Source organism: Diplotaxodon limnothrissa, linkage group LG13 (genome assembly GCF_057381915.1).
Source record: "Diplotaxodon limnothrissa isolate DT_005_m linkage group LG13, D_limnothrissa_male_GT1.1, whole genome shotgun sequence".
NCBI classification, from domain to species: domain Eukaryota; kingdom Metazoa; phylum Chordata; class Actinopteri; order Cichliformes; family Cichlidae; genus Diplotaxodon; species Diplotaxodon limnothrissa.
The window spans coordinates 17,536,263-17,551,779 of record NC_140608.1 but is presented as its reverse complement, the minus strand read 5'-3'; the positions used below and the strand labels follow the sequence as shown (position 1 = coordinate 17,551,779).

Here is a 15,517-nt window from a genome sequence, read left to right as displayed (position 1 = left end):
AACTTCCTGCTGTGGGGCGACAATGCTAACCACCATTCCATGCCATCCTATGTTTGCTATATAATATGTCGGGGCATCTTTTATCATATTTGTCATAATGCTCCAAATGTCAGAGAGTGACAGAACTGGACTGCAGGCAGACTGAGTGCAGAGCCTTTCTTTTGTAAGAAGTAAAATGTACTTTGACATTATCCTCCTAAAAGAATAAAGGCCTTCAATGGAAAAGATGCCAGCTATCTTGCGCCAAATATACATATCATTCAACATTACTGCGTGCGATGTGCACAAATGCACGCCATCTTTGCTGATCTGGCCTCTGACCTGTGTAAGCCTGACAGTCTTTCTTTCCTTTAACTTGCAAGATATAGGGCATGTTTCCTTGTGTCAACACTCGATGCCTTGCCTTTGCAACATTTTCAATCAAATCAATAATTTAATCAAGTAACTTGTGTTAATAAAATAAATTCATGTGAATTTTTAATGAAATTAATGTTAGAAGAAAAGGAGTGAATGTTGCCACATCAAGGATGACTTTCAACCCAGCAGCCTCTGCTTGCCTTTCATGTTGGCTGCTGTTTTATTAATGTATTCGGAATGCATATGAGGAAGCCTGTTGAAATATCCTGAGGTGCTCTAATGGTATCCGAAGAGACCATAAGCGTAACTGATTTAAAAGTATAATGTGAAAATCAAAAGTCATTGCGGAAATGGGACATATAGATGTAGTGGGGCTGAACAGCATGAATGATGAGGCTATTACTTTATAACATCTGCTCTTTCAATTACCATTGGAAAAGAGATAAATGCTGAGAGGGGTTAATAGATAAGCAAAGCTCACCAGTTCACCCCAAGCTTAATATGATAGCTTCCTCACAATAGAACAGAGAGGTGTTTTTATATTGCAGAAATTCTTCAGTGTCAGCTTACACAAATGTAATAAGATAAAGTTAAGAGAAATACTAATGAAACTGCAGGTGAGAAGAAATCCGACTCAGGAATGGAGGATTAAAGTCAACTTTAAATAGCTTTTCATTAGCTTTAATGCAAAAACGAGTCTGTGCATCAAAAGGGTAATTTTACAATTTTCATGTGTAAATAGGACAGTGAGACAACTGTAGGCGTAATTATGGGACTGGCCCTTTTAATCCCAAAGAAATAATGAGCATCCCCTGAGAAAACATTGAACCTAAAAAGGAATTAAACAATGTGTTCTCTTTATTCTAGTACCAAACAGTTGCTAAGATCCAACATTTGAATTGTTAACAGGTAAAACAAATTTTCCAAAAATAAGTCTTGTCTCTCCTGAAAGTCTGTGTTCAAAAGCCAATTCTTACTGACCTTTGAAGTTCTTTTTTCTATGATGGACACATCAATTTGGTCCAGTATCTTGCCCAAGGACAATTCAACAACAATCAACTTTCCAATTAGTAGACGACTAAATAGATGCATTCATCTATCCTTTCCAATTGTAGACCTCTGTTACTCTTGTTTCTGGCACTCTGTGGTGCATTTTAGTGTCTGTCAGTTGATTGTCTCAGTTTTACAATGCAACAGCTATTGGAGCACTACAGCTGTATCTTTCTTTTAAAATAAGCCCAACTGTCAAGCTCGTGGTGTTAAAAACAAGAGGAAGGTGACAACTTTTCTTCTATCAGCTAACCAATAGAAGCAAGGAACAGAAAGATCATTTCAGGTGAAGACGCATATACAAGACTGAAGGATACCAGCTGTGTCCTTTTTACTTGTTTTTGAGGAAAAACACATTTTCGTTGCTTTATGATGGACAGTTAAAAAAAATACAAAAATTGTGAAGTGTACACAATTCTGGTTCATCCAAAGAAAAGCAGATATTCTAGTTTATTCTCTTAACACTCATGTTTTGCATGTTTTAGCTTTGTTGAGTGCATGAAATAACCTCATTTGCAAAGACTCATTAACTTAATCCTTCTAAATATAGACAAAACTGCACTGCACCGACGGGAGGATCTGTATCTTTTTCCATCTCTCTTTTTCCTCCATTTCACTCACAGATACCCACGTCTGGAGGAAAAGACTGCAGTCGGTGTTAAATCTGCTGACTGCACTATCACTTCACTATCAGTGACTGCCCCCACTTCAGCTCCCCCAGAGGCGGCTGAATTAATATGTGACTGAGGCTTACACAATTATGGCATTTCAGTTCGGTTCAGCGGTAGAACAAAGCTGTGCCGGGACTGCAAAAGTGGCAAAGGGCGCTAGTCATTTTGCAGCAGGACATTTAATTGGTCTCTGTGTTTTAATTTGAAGGAATGGAGGCATTAAATGAAGCGCTGTGATTATAAAATCTGTCTAATGTTGGCTGTCAGATGAACAACAAAGCAAAAACCTATGTTTATCTGGTCAGCCTGTTAATCAGCAGAGCGCAGGAAGAAAAAGATGAGAGGAAGGAAGGAAGGAAGGAAGGAGGAGAGGAGGGATGACTGAGATTCTGTTTCATGTAGTGTCTCTGCACAGTTGCAGCGCTGCTTGGGAATCACTCCCTCCGACTGCGTGTAACATGCTGTCCTCGTTATATTAAGAGGACTCCCGCAGAACTTCCTTTCCCTAGCAGCACTGTTTCCAGAGAGGTTAGGGAAAGAAAGAGACCAAAGATATCAAAAGTAAATAAATAATTAAAAGCACAGTAAGGAGTAAGGTGATAGTGTCCCCATGAAAGGAAAATGGGAATAGCACCAGAGAGATCTAATGAGAGTCTCTGTTCTCTCATCAGTGTTATTGCTTTTGCTCCTTCTGAGAAGTCTGTAGAGATGTTTATATGGATAATGTTGTTTTAAGCCGTTTGCTTTTCATGATCTTCCTTCAATCCTCAGTTGACTGGTGCAGAATAAATGAGCGACTCGCAGCAGCATCAGATGGTATATTATTCTGACAGCCATAATAAGTAATGTCCATCGAGAGCCGCTGCTACAACCTGGCAGTGTCTTAAAACAATATATTGGAAGGAGTTTTCATTCCCAGTGCTTCTGCTGGCAATAACAGCAGATTATGTTTTACCATGTGTTCACAAAACCAAAGCAGCACATGACATTTAAGATTTTTCAAATACAATATTTTTTTTTTTACATTTTCACCAGAACATCTTCTCTGAGTTTCACCTGTCATGACAATCAGCAGTAAAAGTATACTCTGTCAAGACTCTACTACACAACTTTGCAATTTAGCAATGCCACTACCCAGCCAGTGAATATAGTTTTAGAGGACAACATGCTTTGTGTTTCAACTTTTAGTCATACTGCATACATGACTCAAACATCATCTTGTCATCGCCCAGAAAAGGCTGAAATAGTGAAAGAAATTCTTTCAGAGGCAGATTTATTTCTTATTGCACACTTCTGCTCACTTGCAGCTGTGTGCTGCTTCTCACTGAGGTTAATATTCTTACAAGATTGCTACTTTTCTGTGCATAAACACACATCCGAGAAGTGGCCATTCCCAGTACAGGACTTGTAATTGCCAGCTCTTAATAAGATAAGATAAGATAAGATAAGATAACCTTTATTAGTCCCACACGTGGGAAATTTGTTTTGTCACAGCAGGAAGTGGACAGTGCAAAAGTTATGAGGCAAAAATTAGAATACAATAAGAATAAATACAGTACACAACTGTACAGAATAGAATAAAATAAAATACTATATACAGTAGAATAAAATAAAATAAATATACAATAAGATAAAAATAGAATACAAATACTATATACAACTGAGTAAAAATACAACGATGACAGAAAGGATTATTGCACTTAGTATTATTGCATATGTATGGATGTGTGTGCTTGATCAGTTAAAGTCTTTATTATGGAGTCTGACAGCAGTGGGGAGGAAAGACCTGCGAAATCTCTCCGTCCCACACCGTGGGTGCCGCAGTCTCCCACTGAAGGAGCTGCTCAGTGCTGTCACAGTCTGCTGCATGGGGTGGGAGATGTTGTCCATCAGAGATGACAGCTTAGCCGCCGTTCTCCTGTCACTCACCACCTCCACTGGGTCCAGAGGGCATCCTAGAACAGAGCTGGCCCTTCGGATCACCCTGTTCAGTCTCTTCCTGTCCCCAGCAGAGATGCTGCCGCCCCAGCAGACCACGCCATAAAAGATAGCAGAAGCCACAACAGAGTCATAGAATTTCTTCAGGAGTGGGCCCTCCACTCCAAACGACCTGAGTCTCCGCAGCAGGTACAGCCTGCTCTGCCCTTTCCTGTAGAGGGCGTCTGAGTTATGAGTCCAGTCCAGTCTATTGTTCAGATGAACACCAAGGTACCTGTAGCTGTCCACAGCCTCAATGTCCATACCTTGGATGTTCAGTGGTTGCAGTGGAGAATGCTTGTGCCTGCGGAAGTCTACCACCAGTTCCTTGGTTTTACTGGCGTTGATCTGGAGGTAGTTCAGCTGGCACCAGTCCACAAAGTCTTGGGTCAGACCTCTGTACTCCTTGTCGTCCCCATCAGTGATGAGGCCGACTATTGCAGAGTCATCAGAGAACTTCTGCAGGAAGCACTGGGTGGAATTGTGGGAGAAGTCTGCAGTGTAGATGGTGAAGAGGAACGGAGCCAGAACCGTTCCCTGTGGGGCCCCCGTACTGCAGACGACCCTGTCCGACACACAGCCCTGAGTCCTCACATACTGTGGTCGGTCGGTGAGGTAGTCCAGGATCCAGGTAGTGAGGTGATGGTCCACTCCAGAGTTCACCAGCTTGTCCTTTAGAACCGAGGGAAGAATGGTGTTGAAGGCACTGGAGAAATCAAAGAACATGATTCTCACAGTGCTTCCAGCGGTCTCCAGGTGAGCGAGGGAATGAGGTGGGTGTTCCCTTTTGCAGCCCCAGCTCATGATTTACGCAGATGAGGTGGGAGTATTTTACGCCATAAATCCTGCCTGACGTAGCCTCACAACCATTAATCACTGAGGGCAGAATAAGATGTAACTGTCGTGGTCTTTGATTCGTGATGAGCATTTGTAAAGTGTTTTTGTTCATTTGTTGTTTTATTGTTTCTTTGGCCATATCTCTCTATTCTTCCTCCTCGTTTTTTTGCACCAGCTTTTTTAAAATGTGTAAAGCTCTTTTTTTGTTGGTTAGAAATTCAGCCTCCAGTATCCTGCATCTGAGTCCTCTCTTCTTTGAAACAACAGTAAGGTTTTATTTTTTATTTTTTTACCCTCATGGCTGCACTACTTTGCCACTTTATTTCCTAAAAGACTTGACACAGCTCAGACATGCGTGCTTGCAAAAATGTCATTCAGAAAGAGCCCTTTAAGAGGATTTCTGTGCTCAGACTGTAAATACTTTATGAATCTTATGTCTGTTTACGTTTTGCTCTCTGGCTCTTGTAGTGGCTCTTAGCGTTCCATAACGATCAGAGGGGAGAAAACACTTGGCAACATAAAACGCGCTTTAGCATCTACGGAAACTCAACATGTCAGCTGTAGCTGCTCTGCACTGTTGCATCAGGCTGATTAGCGTGCCTGCTGGGCAAACAGCCACTGTGGACAGAGCTGGCAGGTGCTACAGGAATGTAGTACCCTAGATGGGACTGAAGATTAACTGAGTCAGCAGTTTTGCTTTTTTAGTATTTTCTAGTGCCCTTTTTATGTTCCAAATTATATTTCCATTCCATTCGCCTGTTTCTACATCAGCAGCAGAGATTCTGTCTAATACTTTCATACAAGCTTAACAATAGGCCATCATATTAGCCCTCTTATGCCACTTTGGGTGGGATTAAAGGGCATCCTTAAAGATGCTTTGAGACCACTGGTAGGCTATACTGCTTATACAGCAATCAGAACACAAGTATAAGTTACTTATACTTCGTGATAGTTTAAACTTCTGCTTATCAATTTAACATGCTGCTATGTCTTACTGGGACTATCATCCTTGTTGAGGTTATTAGACAACACCTGCTGTTAAAAAATGGAAAGAAAAGAGAATGAAAAAAAGCTTTGTTTGCTTCAGGAAATTTCTGCTCCTGTTAATTAGTTGCTTTTTTAGTAGACCGCTGCTTCCTGGAGTGCTGAAAGTTACTGAGGAAAGAGATGAGTTTTCTCCAGAGTGCAAAAGATCTTTAATTATGTACTACTTCTAACGTAACCCTGCATTCATCGTGCTAAAAGTCGCCCTGTTAATTATGTTCCCACATTCTTCCTATATAAAAGGTGGTATAGCCTACATCACATGGCACCACGTCTTTATGATGGCATGGCAATTGAATCCTGTTTACTCATTGATTAGTGTCAATTCTAAGTGAAGTGAAAATGCTCCTCAAAACATCCTCTGTGTAAGGTTTCATAATAGTATCTTAATTAGATGCTTTCTATCACCCACACACCATATGCCAAAAAGTCTTTTGTGGGTGGATGTTTGTTTGTCTTGAATGCGTAAGGCCATCCTTATTTTTTGGTGGTTGCAGCAGTATTTATTTGCACTTTGACAGAAACAGCAGTATACGCAGGTAGACATTTTAATACATCATCATAATCTGGAACAATATGGCCACGTAGATGGTAATATTTCATCTGAATCATTCTGCTGAAACAAGACTCGTGACTGTGCTCATTCCTCATCTGCTTTAAGAGTACAGACCTTGCTTTTATATTGATCAAAGTGTGTAAAATTTAGAGAGCAACCTAAAACCGTCAATCAAAATGTGTCAAACAAGATGTTAGGAAATATAGTTTATGAATCCTGAATATATTTAATGCCATATTAGAGTTACATTGTAAGAATCGTATATAGAAGCTATTATGAGGCTTTCAGTATTATGCTGCTCTCTGCTGGTGGTAAATGACTAGTGCAGGTTAGAGATAACAGATAAACAAAACTACAATACTAATCTGCACTCATGCAGAAAGCCTAATTTCCTGCATCGTCAGGCATTTTTGACTGCTGACTAAAAGAATGATTTAATGAGGCCCTAAAGAAACCTACTCTCAATAGGAATGCCTTAATCTTTAGGCTACTTCTGCCCACATATAACCCATGCCATAAATAATAGCAAGGTCCTGTTTTATCTTTATTTTATATCCTTAGGGAGATGCTTATTGCTTTCTGCTTAATGCTTACTCTATCTTTTATGGGTCACATAACCATAACAAGTGCTCTCAAAGTTCATGACCGGGAACAAAGGGAATTGCTTTTCTATTTTAATTTAGATACAGATCCATTTTCTCATCCATTATCACTTTGGTCTCATTCAAACATTTTGGCATTTACATTTGGCCTAAATATATTAAAGCCAGACCTATCTAATACATTTTTATAGGTCTATTTTCTATTTAATGGGTATATTTAAAAAAAATTCTTTAGCACTACATAAGTAAGTAGGCAAGGGTACATTAAGAGCAACAGGCTAGCTCAAAGTCCTTTTGTGAGAGCCCATAATGCTTATTCAAACTCAAGAGTTATTTTTAAATATTCAGAGTGAAAAAAAAACATGTATTTACTTGTGTCTTCATACCATACTTTTCTCATATAGCGCATCTATGGAAGCAAATATGTAAGAGTGCTGCAACAGTCATGAAAAAGAGAAAATCTCAGCAGACAAGTTGTTCACTACCTTCAAGTATGAGCATGGCTATAGTGGGCTGACTGGGTGGTCCTAATGTGGGTTAGTCCATGCAAGGCACACAACACTTTTGCCATTTGGGTCCCCTTTATGGGTTTTCAGCCAACATCATGACTGTGAGCATGCTCTGGGAAGCCCACTTATTGGGCTGCTCCCCTGGGACCACACCTATGTCTACTGCCCAAAAGGTTATGTTTGCTGGAGTACACCTCCCAAAGAGCAGCTAGATCCCCACACATGAACAAGCATAAGCCTAAGTATATCTAAACATTGTGTTTCAAACTGTGTATGCATGTTGTACATGTGCAGATGTAGTTGTTTTCTTTGCACTAATTTTACATCCCATTCTGATTACTCTCTGATAGCAAAGGAATATCTGGAGCTCTTGGATTCAGTAACCCTTGCAGAACTACTTCATGTGACAAATAAGAAATGTAATTCTCATATCATTTACTGTTTCTTTACCTCAACATTTTATAAACACAACAAAGACAGTGGTTTGTTCCAATAAATGACAGTGCCGAGTGTCTACATGACAAACAGTGTAATTTGTACTTATCCGCCTGGAAATAAAGTTTAAAGAGAAAAAAGAAAAAGACCTCTGGGCGCCAACAGCATGGCCAACAACAAAAGTCGTGTTTGGGTCACGTGATTCCCACATTATAGTATGCTAACTCATCATTGGACGAGGCTCTTGTCCACGCCCACAACACCCCGTGCGTGTTTCCCGCGAACGACTTGCGTTTGCGCCGTGAAGCTAGCTGTACGGTAGCTGGTGTAGAAAGGTTGGGGGTGGTTGTCGTTGGAGTTATTTAAAATACAAACACAGGGAAACAGACTTTCAACTCGCACACATGGCGAAGCAAAGCTCGCTCTTTAATTTCTTCACCAAGTCTCCGCCGCTAGTCGCAAAACCGAAGCCGAGTCCCTCCCCGGAGGAAGCAGACCTGCCTTCCTCTATAGAGAAGTCCAACTCCTCTCCGAAAGAGCAAGCACAACAGACTCCGCAGCAGACAAAAGACACCAACAAAGCTAAGAAGGAAAGTAAGTCCAAGCCAGCGAGCGGAGGATTCAAGAAACTCTTTGGCGACAAGGCCCAAACAACCAAAGAAAGGTGAGTGAGTTTGGGAGCCGTGTAGTTGCTGGAGTCGGGTTTCGTACAGTTTTCCTTCCCTCTGCTAAAATTGTTTGCAGGCCCCCAGAAACACCAGCGTAAGTTCTCTTTTTAAATTAACGTATTAAGACCGCTTAAAATGAGAGCTGACAGAAAATAAATAAAGAAAATGTAGCGTGACCTTTCCTTTGTGCTACGGACACGTGAAATTGGGGGTGACTCGAGCAGAACAATGCTGGCTGTTGGGTCAAATCAATGCTAATGCCTGTATTTGTCAAAGTGGAGGGTGTGTGGACTTATCACTATCTTCTGCCATAGTTTAGACTGTTTGGGCCATCTCAAGTGGGCACCACACCCCTACCCACGATAGGGGGAGATGATTTTTGACATGTGGCCGTGTGTGCTTTTAAGATAAAAGGATTTGCAAAACCGACTTATCACAAGTGAATTGCAACTGCTTTTGTCTTTCCTGCACCTCTGTTTTACTATTTTAAACTGATTATTATATTTAAGAGGGGCTTGTTGGACTAATAAAGGTCCAAGCTGGTGTTGTGGTGTTGCTTTTCCACTCCATTCAAGAGATCGACTGTAACACACAATGAGTCACGTTTAAAGTTAATTTTACAGCATTGAAAGATGTGTGAAAATGTCTTTGCTCTTCTTATCCTCAGCAGCCCTCCATGCTTATTCAGTGCTGGTGCCCTTGTGTGGGCAAAAATGGAAGGGTACCCCTGGTGGCCGTGTATGGTGGTACCCCAGCCTCTGACTGGGCAGGAGATGAGGGGCCATGGTCGTGACCAGCGCATACACGTTCATTTCTTTGATGAACCTCCAACAAGAGGATGGGTCAGCTCTAATAGAGTCAGAGAGTACCAAGGTTGGTTGTTCCTAGTTGGAAGTGCATCAGTGGCTTGCATCCATTTTGGGGCCATTGTTTGCTGTCTGCTCAGAGTAAGCTGGAATTTCTTTGTATGATTTGCACAGGCTCTGACAGCAGTGATGCTAAACCTGGAGGAGTCTACTTCTGTGGCAAACCTGTAATCCGTCGTGCAATGGAGCTGGCTGATGGAGTTATGTTTGACAGCCCAGAAAAAAGATTAAAGATACCTCTCTGCACGGACCCATCTGATGCAGAAGAGGATGATGATGAAGAAATGGAGGTTACCCGATAATTTCTGAATATAATATTTCACCAGTGTGGTCATGAAGTCTAAATTCTCCTGTAATATTAAAAGTAATGTTATTCCCAGGGCAGCAGCCTTAGTCGCATGGTGTAATTATCAGCTTATCATTACTGGTCAGTAATGCAAGTTTTTTTTAAAATTTGTATTTTATTCTTTTTTTCCAGCTTGATAGCTTAGTAGTGACTGATGAAGAGGGCAGTGATGAGTATGAAAACAAAAGCGAAGCCCTGAAGCCATCCAAAGTCAGTACACGTTTATTCTCTGCGTTAATGGAAAAAGGAAGCAAGGCCAAGCGCCGTCGCATTATTGCGGCCTCAGATAGTGACGGATCCGATGAGGAGTTCAAACCAGAAGACGCTGCGTCAAGCAGTGAGGATGAAGAGGACCGACGGAAGGAAAGCTGTGGAGAGAAAGAAGAGAGCACCGAAAAGTCAGATGTGGAAAGCCCCATCAAGCCTGCCAAGCGCAAACGTCCTGCAGAAAAGTCGGCTAAAACAAAAGCAAAGACACCTACTGCTCCATCTGTTGCACCTAAAAGAGCTCCAGCAGCAGTTGCAACTGACACAAAATCTCGTTTGTCAGCCTTCTCTGCTCCCGAGAGCTTTGAGAGCCAGGCGACTGGATCAGGCTCCACTGCAGGGGCAGTTTGGGATCATGAGAAACTGGAGTGGTTGCAGGATGGCAAGAGAAAAGACGGCAAACGGCGGCGACAGACAGATGATGACTATGATCCTAGCACCTTGTATGTGCCAAATGACTTTATGAATCAAATCACTCCTGGTATACGTCGGTGGTGGCAGCTCAAATCTGAGATGTTTGATACAGTGATTTTCTACAAGGTGGGAAAGTTTTATGAGCTCTACCACATGGATGCTGTGATTGGAGTCAACGAGCTGGGACTGACATTCATGAAGGGGACTTGGGCGCACTCTGGTTTTCCAGAGATTGGCTTTGGACGTTTCTCAGATGTACTGGTGCAGAAAGGCTACAAAGTGGCTCGTGTTGAGCAGACAGAGACCCCAGAGATGATGGAAGCGCGCTGTAAGACAATGCTCAAGCCCACTAAATTAGACCGTGTAGTGAAAAGAGAAGTGTGCAGGATTATCACACGTGGTACCCAAACCTACAGTGTGTTGGATGGTGCTCCTTCAGAAAGCCAGAGCAAGTTCCTTCTGAGTTTGAAAGAAAAGGCTGAAGAAGAAAGCTCCGGCCGCTGCCGCACATATGGAGTCTGTTTTATTGATACATCAGTCGGTTGTTTTCATGTCGGTCAGTTCTCAGACGATCGTCACTGCTCACGCCTGCGTACGCTCATAGCACACTATGCTCCCGCTGAGGTGCTCTTTGAGAAAGGAAACCCATCTGTTGAAACTCGCAAAATACTCAAAGCCTCTCTGTCCTCTGCTCTGCAGGAAGGACTTAACGCAGGAACACAGTTCTGGGATGCTCAGAAGACTCTGAAAACCCTCTCAGAAGAAGATTATTTTAAAGAGGCAACTGGCAAGGAGGAAGGGACTGGGAGCAGCTTTCTCCCCGCTCTTCTAAAAGAGATGACATCTGAGAGTGATTCACTGTGCCTTACTCCTAAGGAGGGCTATGAACTAGCACTGTCCGCTTTGGGTGGATGCATTTTCTACCTGAAGAAATGCTTGGTGGACCAAGAGCTGCTCTCCATGGCTAACTTTGAAGAATATGTCCCAGTTGATGTTGAGGTGGAGAAAGCTGCAGGACCCGCCAGTTTCTTTGCCAAGACTCGTCAGCGTATGGTGCTTGATGGAGTGACTCTGGCAAACTTGGAAATCTTTCAGAATGGATCAGGAGGAACAGAAGGGACACTGCTGGAGCGTTTGGACACCTGCTCTACTCCGTTTGGAAAGAGGCTTTTGAAGCAGTGGCTCTGCGCTCCTCTGTGTAACCCCACATCTATCAGGGACAGACTGGATGCAGTGGAGGACCTGATGGGAGTTCAAGCCCAGGCTACTGAGGTTTCAGACCTTCTAAAAAAACTTCCAGATTTAGAGCGCCTGCTGAGCAAAATCCACAGTATCGGGACACCTCTGAAGAGCCAGGACCACCCTGACAGCAGAGCAGTTCTCTATGAGGATGTGACCTACAGCAAGCGCAAGATAGCAGTCTTCCTCTCAGCACTGGAAGGTTTCAAAACGATGCAGGACATTGTTTCTCTCTTTGCTCCAGTTTCAGGCGAGTTTCGTTCCACGTTGCTTTGTCGAGTTATCAGCCTGAATAGCGAAAAGAACGGCCTCTTTCCCGACCTCTCTGGTGAACTCAAACGCTGGGACACTGCCTTTGACCACCAGAAAGCCCGCACTACTGGAGTAATAACCCCCAAAGCTGGCTTTGACCCGGAGTACGACCAGGCTCTGACTGGAATCAAGAACTGTGAACGAGAGCTGCAGGATTACCTGGACAAACAGAAGAAGAGACTTAACTGTAAAAGCATGTGCTTCTGGGGAACTGGGAAAAATCGCTATCAGATGGAGGTTCCTGACAGCGTCTTGGAGAAGAATATCCCCGACGAGTATGAGTTAAAGTCTACAAAGAAAGGCTGGAAGCGTTATGTGACAAAGAAGACTGAACGGATGTTCTCAGAGCTGCAAGGATTTGAGGAGAAGAGAGATGCTGCACTCAAAGACTGCATGAGGATGCTCTTCTATAACTTTGACAAGAACTACAGTGACTGGAAGACTGCTGTGGAGTGCATGGCAGTGCTTGGTAACAATCCTTTTGTTTTATTTTATTTTTTTAATTAAAAAGCTTCTTTTTTTTTTTTCATCTTCTCGATATGTAATTTGTGTTGTTTTCACTACACCGGTCTGTTCTCAGTACATTTCCTGCAGATGTTACAGAGAAACTGTCATACTGTGTTTTTTAAATAATGATGTTGCACCAGTCTGAGGGCTTGTTAGAAGTAAGTTCATTTATTTCACAGCTTGGCTAAGTCTCTGTTTCAGGGAAATTCTGTGTTGATGTTTGCAGTTATTTAGATTATTGCATAGTTTTTGATTTCTGAAAGTGTTTGTACCACTGGGACACGTCCAGCCACAGATTTGGTTTTATTGTAGCAAAGCAGACCTATAAGACGTGCATTTAATATGCGCTTTTTTTTTTTTAGTTCTTAAATGTAAATAATTAAATGTTCAGTACTTATTTTTTATTTATGTCCTTTTTTTTTTGTCCCCAGATGTGCTGCTGGCCTTTTCTCGCTACAGCCAGGGCGGCGACGGGCCTATGGCCAGGCCAGAGGTCGTGCTTCCCGAGGATGATGCCCAGGTTGCAGCCTTCATCGACCTCAAGGGATCCCGTCATCCCTGTGTCACCAAGACCTTTTTTGGCGACGACTTCATTCCTAATGACATCTTCATTGGCTGCCCTGGCACCGATGAAAATAGTGAAGATGACAGTCTGGCCTCTTGCATCCTCGTCACAGGGCCAAACATGGGTGGAAAGTCTACTCTAATGAGACAAGTGGGTATTTTTGACTATATGTATAAATGTATACATACAATTTCATACGTTTTTTTTCCACAGTCTACATAGACGGTGTATTTGCAGTCTCAGTTGGTCCATATTAAGATATCGTGCTGCTCCTGTTGTACAGTGTGGACTCGTGATCATTCTTGCCCAGCTGGGTTGCTACATTCCAGCTGAGAGCCTCCGCTTCACACCAGTTGACAGGGTCTTCACTCGGCTGGGCGCCTCAGATCGTATCATGGCTGGTAACATCAGAGACTCTTAACATATTAGGAATAATGATCTGAGCTTGTGCTTCATGAGCTGAGCGTGTATTTTCAACTCTGTGCTCTACAGGAGAAAGCACCTTCTTTGTGGAGCTGAGTGAGACTGCCAGCATCCTGCGCCATGCCACTAAACACTCACTTGTGCTTCTGGATGAATTGGGTAAGCATTTATTTAGTTTGCTTATTAAAGCTTATTCACATGATTGGTGGATAGCATAGACTGTATTCTCAGCACAATATTGTTGTGGTGTAATCACTGAGCTGTGAACTGCTTGCAGGAAGGGGCACAGCCACATATGATGGCACAGCAATCGCCAGCGCTGTTGTAAAGGAGCTTGCTGAGAAGATCTGCTGTCGCACTCTCTTCTCTACACATTACCACTCCCTGGTGGAGGACTATGCCAACAACCCTGCCGTGCGTTTGGGCCACATGGTGAGTACAGCAATGCTAATCACACTTGATACTTGACAATGCAAGGTCATTTAGGACTGTAATAAAAAGACAAATTTATATACCAATTAAATAGTACATTTTGCAAGGAAATGAATCCTGAAATAAATAAATGAGGCTATATTTTTATACATTAATGTCAAATACAACGCTTAAATGATAAGCAAATTATTGCATTCTGTTTTTAATTTAAATTCTTCACAGTTCACAGTACACACATGTACAAGACAAATGAAAGCAAAAACTTTTAGTGCGAGACAATGAATTGAGCAGTTTGTGGCTACATCTGCTCTTCGAGCACAGCTGCATGCCTGGAGCCCTAGCCGCAACTGGCAGCTTCCTGCCCTTAACATTTTGCTGTTTTAGTAACATGGTGCAAAAAATTGTAAGGTTTATTGTAGGGTCTACCTTACAATATAAAGCCCCTTGAGGCAACTGCTGTTGTGATTCGTCACTGTATAAATAAACTGAAGAAATAAAGAAATTTTGAACTCACCAGAATTTGATCATTTCAAATTGTGCACGGCAAGTTTCACACAATTGCTCAGACACCGATATTTACGGTTTGTTAGTCTGTGTTACTTTAGTGTATTGTATATAATGTGCACTATGGTGGCATTACTGTAAACAGCTTTGGTATGCGAATTTCTGTTATGAAACATCAGGTTGAGCCTTTTAGTTGTCAAGGCATGACAACTGAGGGAGGGATAGGACCTAGAAAATGAAGTCATAAATTGGATGAAGGTCTCATTTAGTTCTTATCAACTCATTAGCAAAAGTGTTTAGTCGGGTCATAAAGGAGGATGGCAGCTCATTTCGGACTTTTTACCACCAAAATTGCCTCCTGCTGTTCATTAGGGGGAACAGCAGGAGGCAATGATTTTTTTTTTCAAACCCGGAGGATTTACTAGGGTTTTTTTTTTTTTTTTCTTTAATGCAGTTGGTTTGTGGGTTTTAAGTATCATGTTTCCCTTTCGCCCCCTCCTTCAGGCGTGCATGGTGGAGAATGAGTGTGAGGATCAAAGTCAAGAGACCATCACTTTCCTCTACAAGTTCATAACGGGTGCGTGTCCTAAGAGTTATGGATTCAATGCTGCTCGACTCGCCAACCTACCAGAGGAAGTTATCCAGTCAGGACACAGGAAGGCCAGAGAGTTTGAGACAAGCACCGTCAATCTCAGACTTTTCAAGTACGTATTATTGTTTCGCATCAGTTATTCTGCAGATACTACAGTGACACACAATGCTGATCTGTTAAAGTCAGAGCATGGTTACTTATGTTCCCTCCTGTCCCCTCATGTAGGAAGCTGTGCCAGTTTGCTGAGGATGCTACACTGGACAGCACCCGTTTCACTTCCCTCATTCAACTGCTCAGTACTCTGTAAAATGTTGTTAAAAGTTCAATGCATTTTTTGTTTTGTT

General features: G+C 42.3%; 1 protein-coding gene across 1 annotated transcript; it reads left to right on the top strand.

The window, feature by feature from the left end:
- Positions 1 to 8,430: 8,430 nt before the first annotated feature.
- msh6 (mutS homolog 6 (E. coli)) lies at positions 8,431 to 15,480 on the top strand. Its single transcript, XM_085369400.1, has 10 exons — positions 8,431 to 8,702; positions 9,374 to 9,579; positions 9,687 to 9,862; positions 10,051 to 12,619; positions 13,089 to 13,372; positions 13,506 to 13,623; positions 13,715 to 13,804; positions 13,923 to 14,077; positions 15,086 to 15,285; positions 15,399 to 15,480. The coding sequence occupies exons 1-10, from the start codon at positions 8,443 to 8,445 to the stop codon at positions 15,478 to 15,480; spliced, it is 4,140 nt and encodes a 1,379-aa protein (XP_085225526.1). The 5' UTR covers positions 8,431 to 8,442.
- Positions 15,481 to 15,517: the final 37 nt, after the last annotated feature.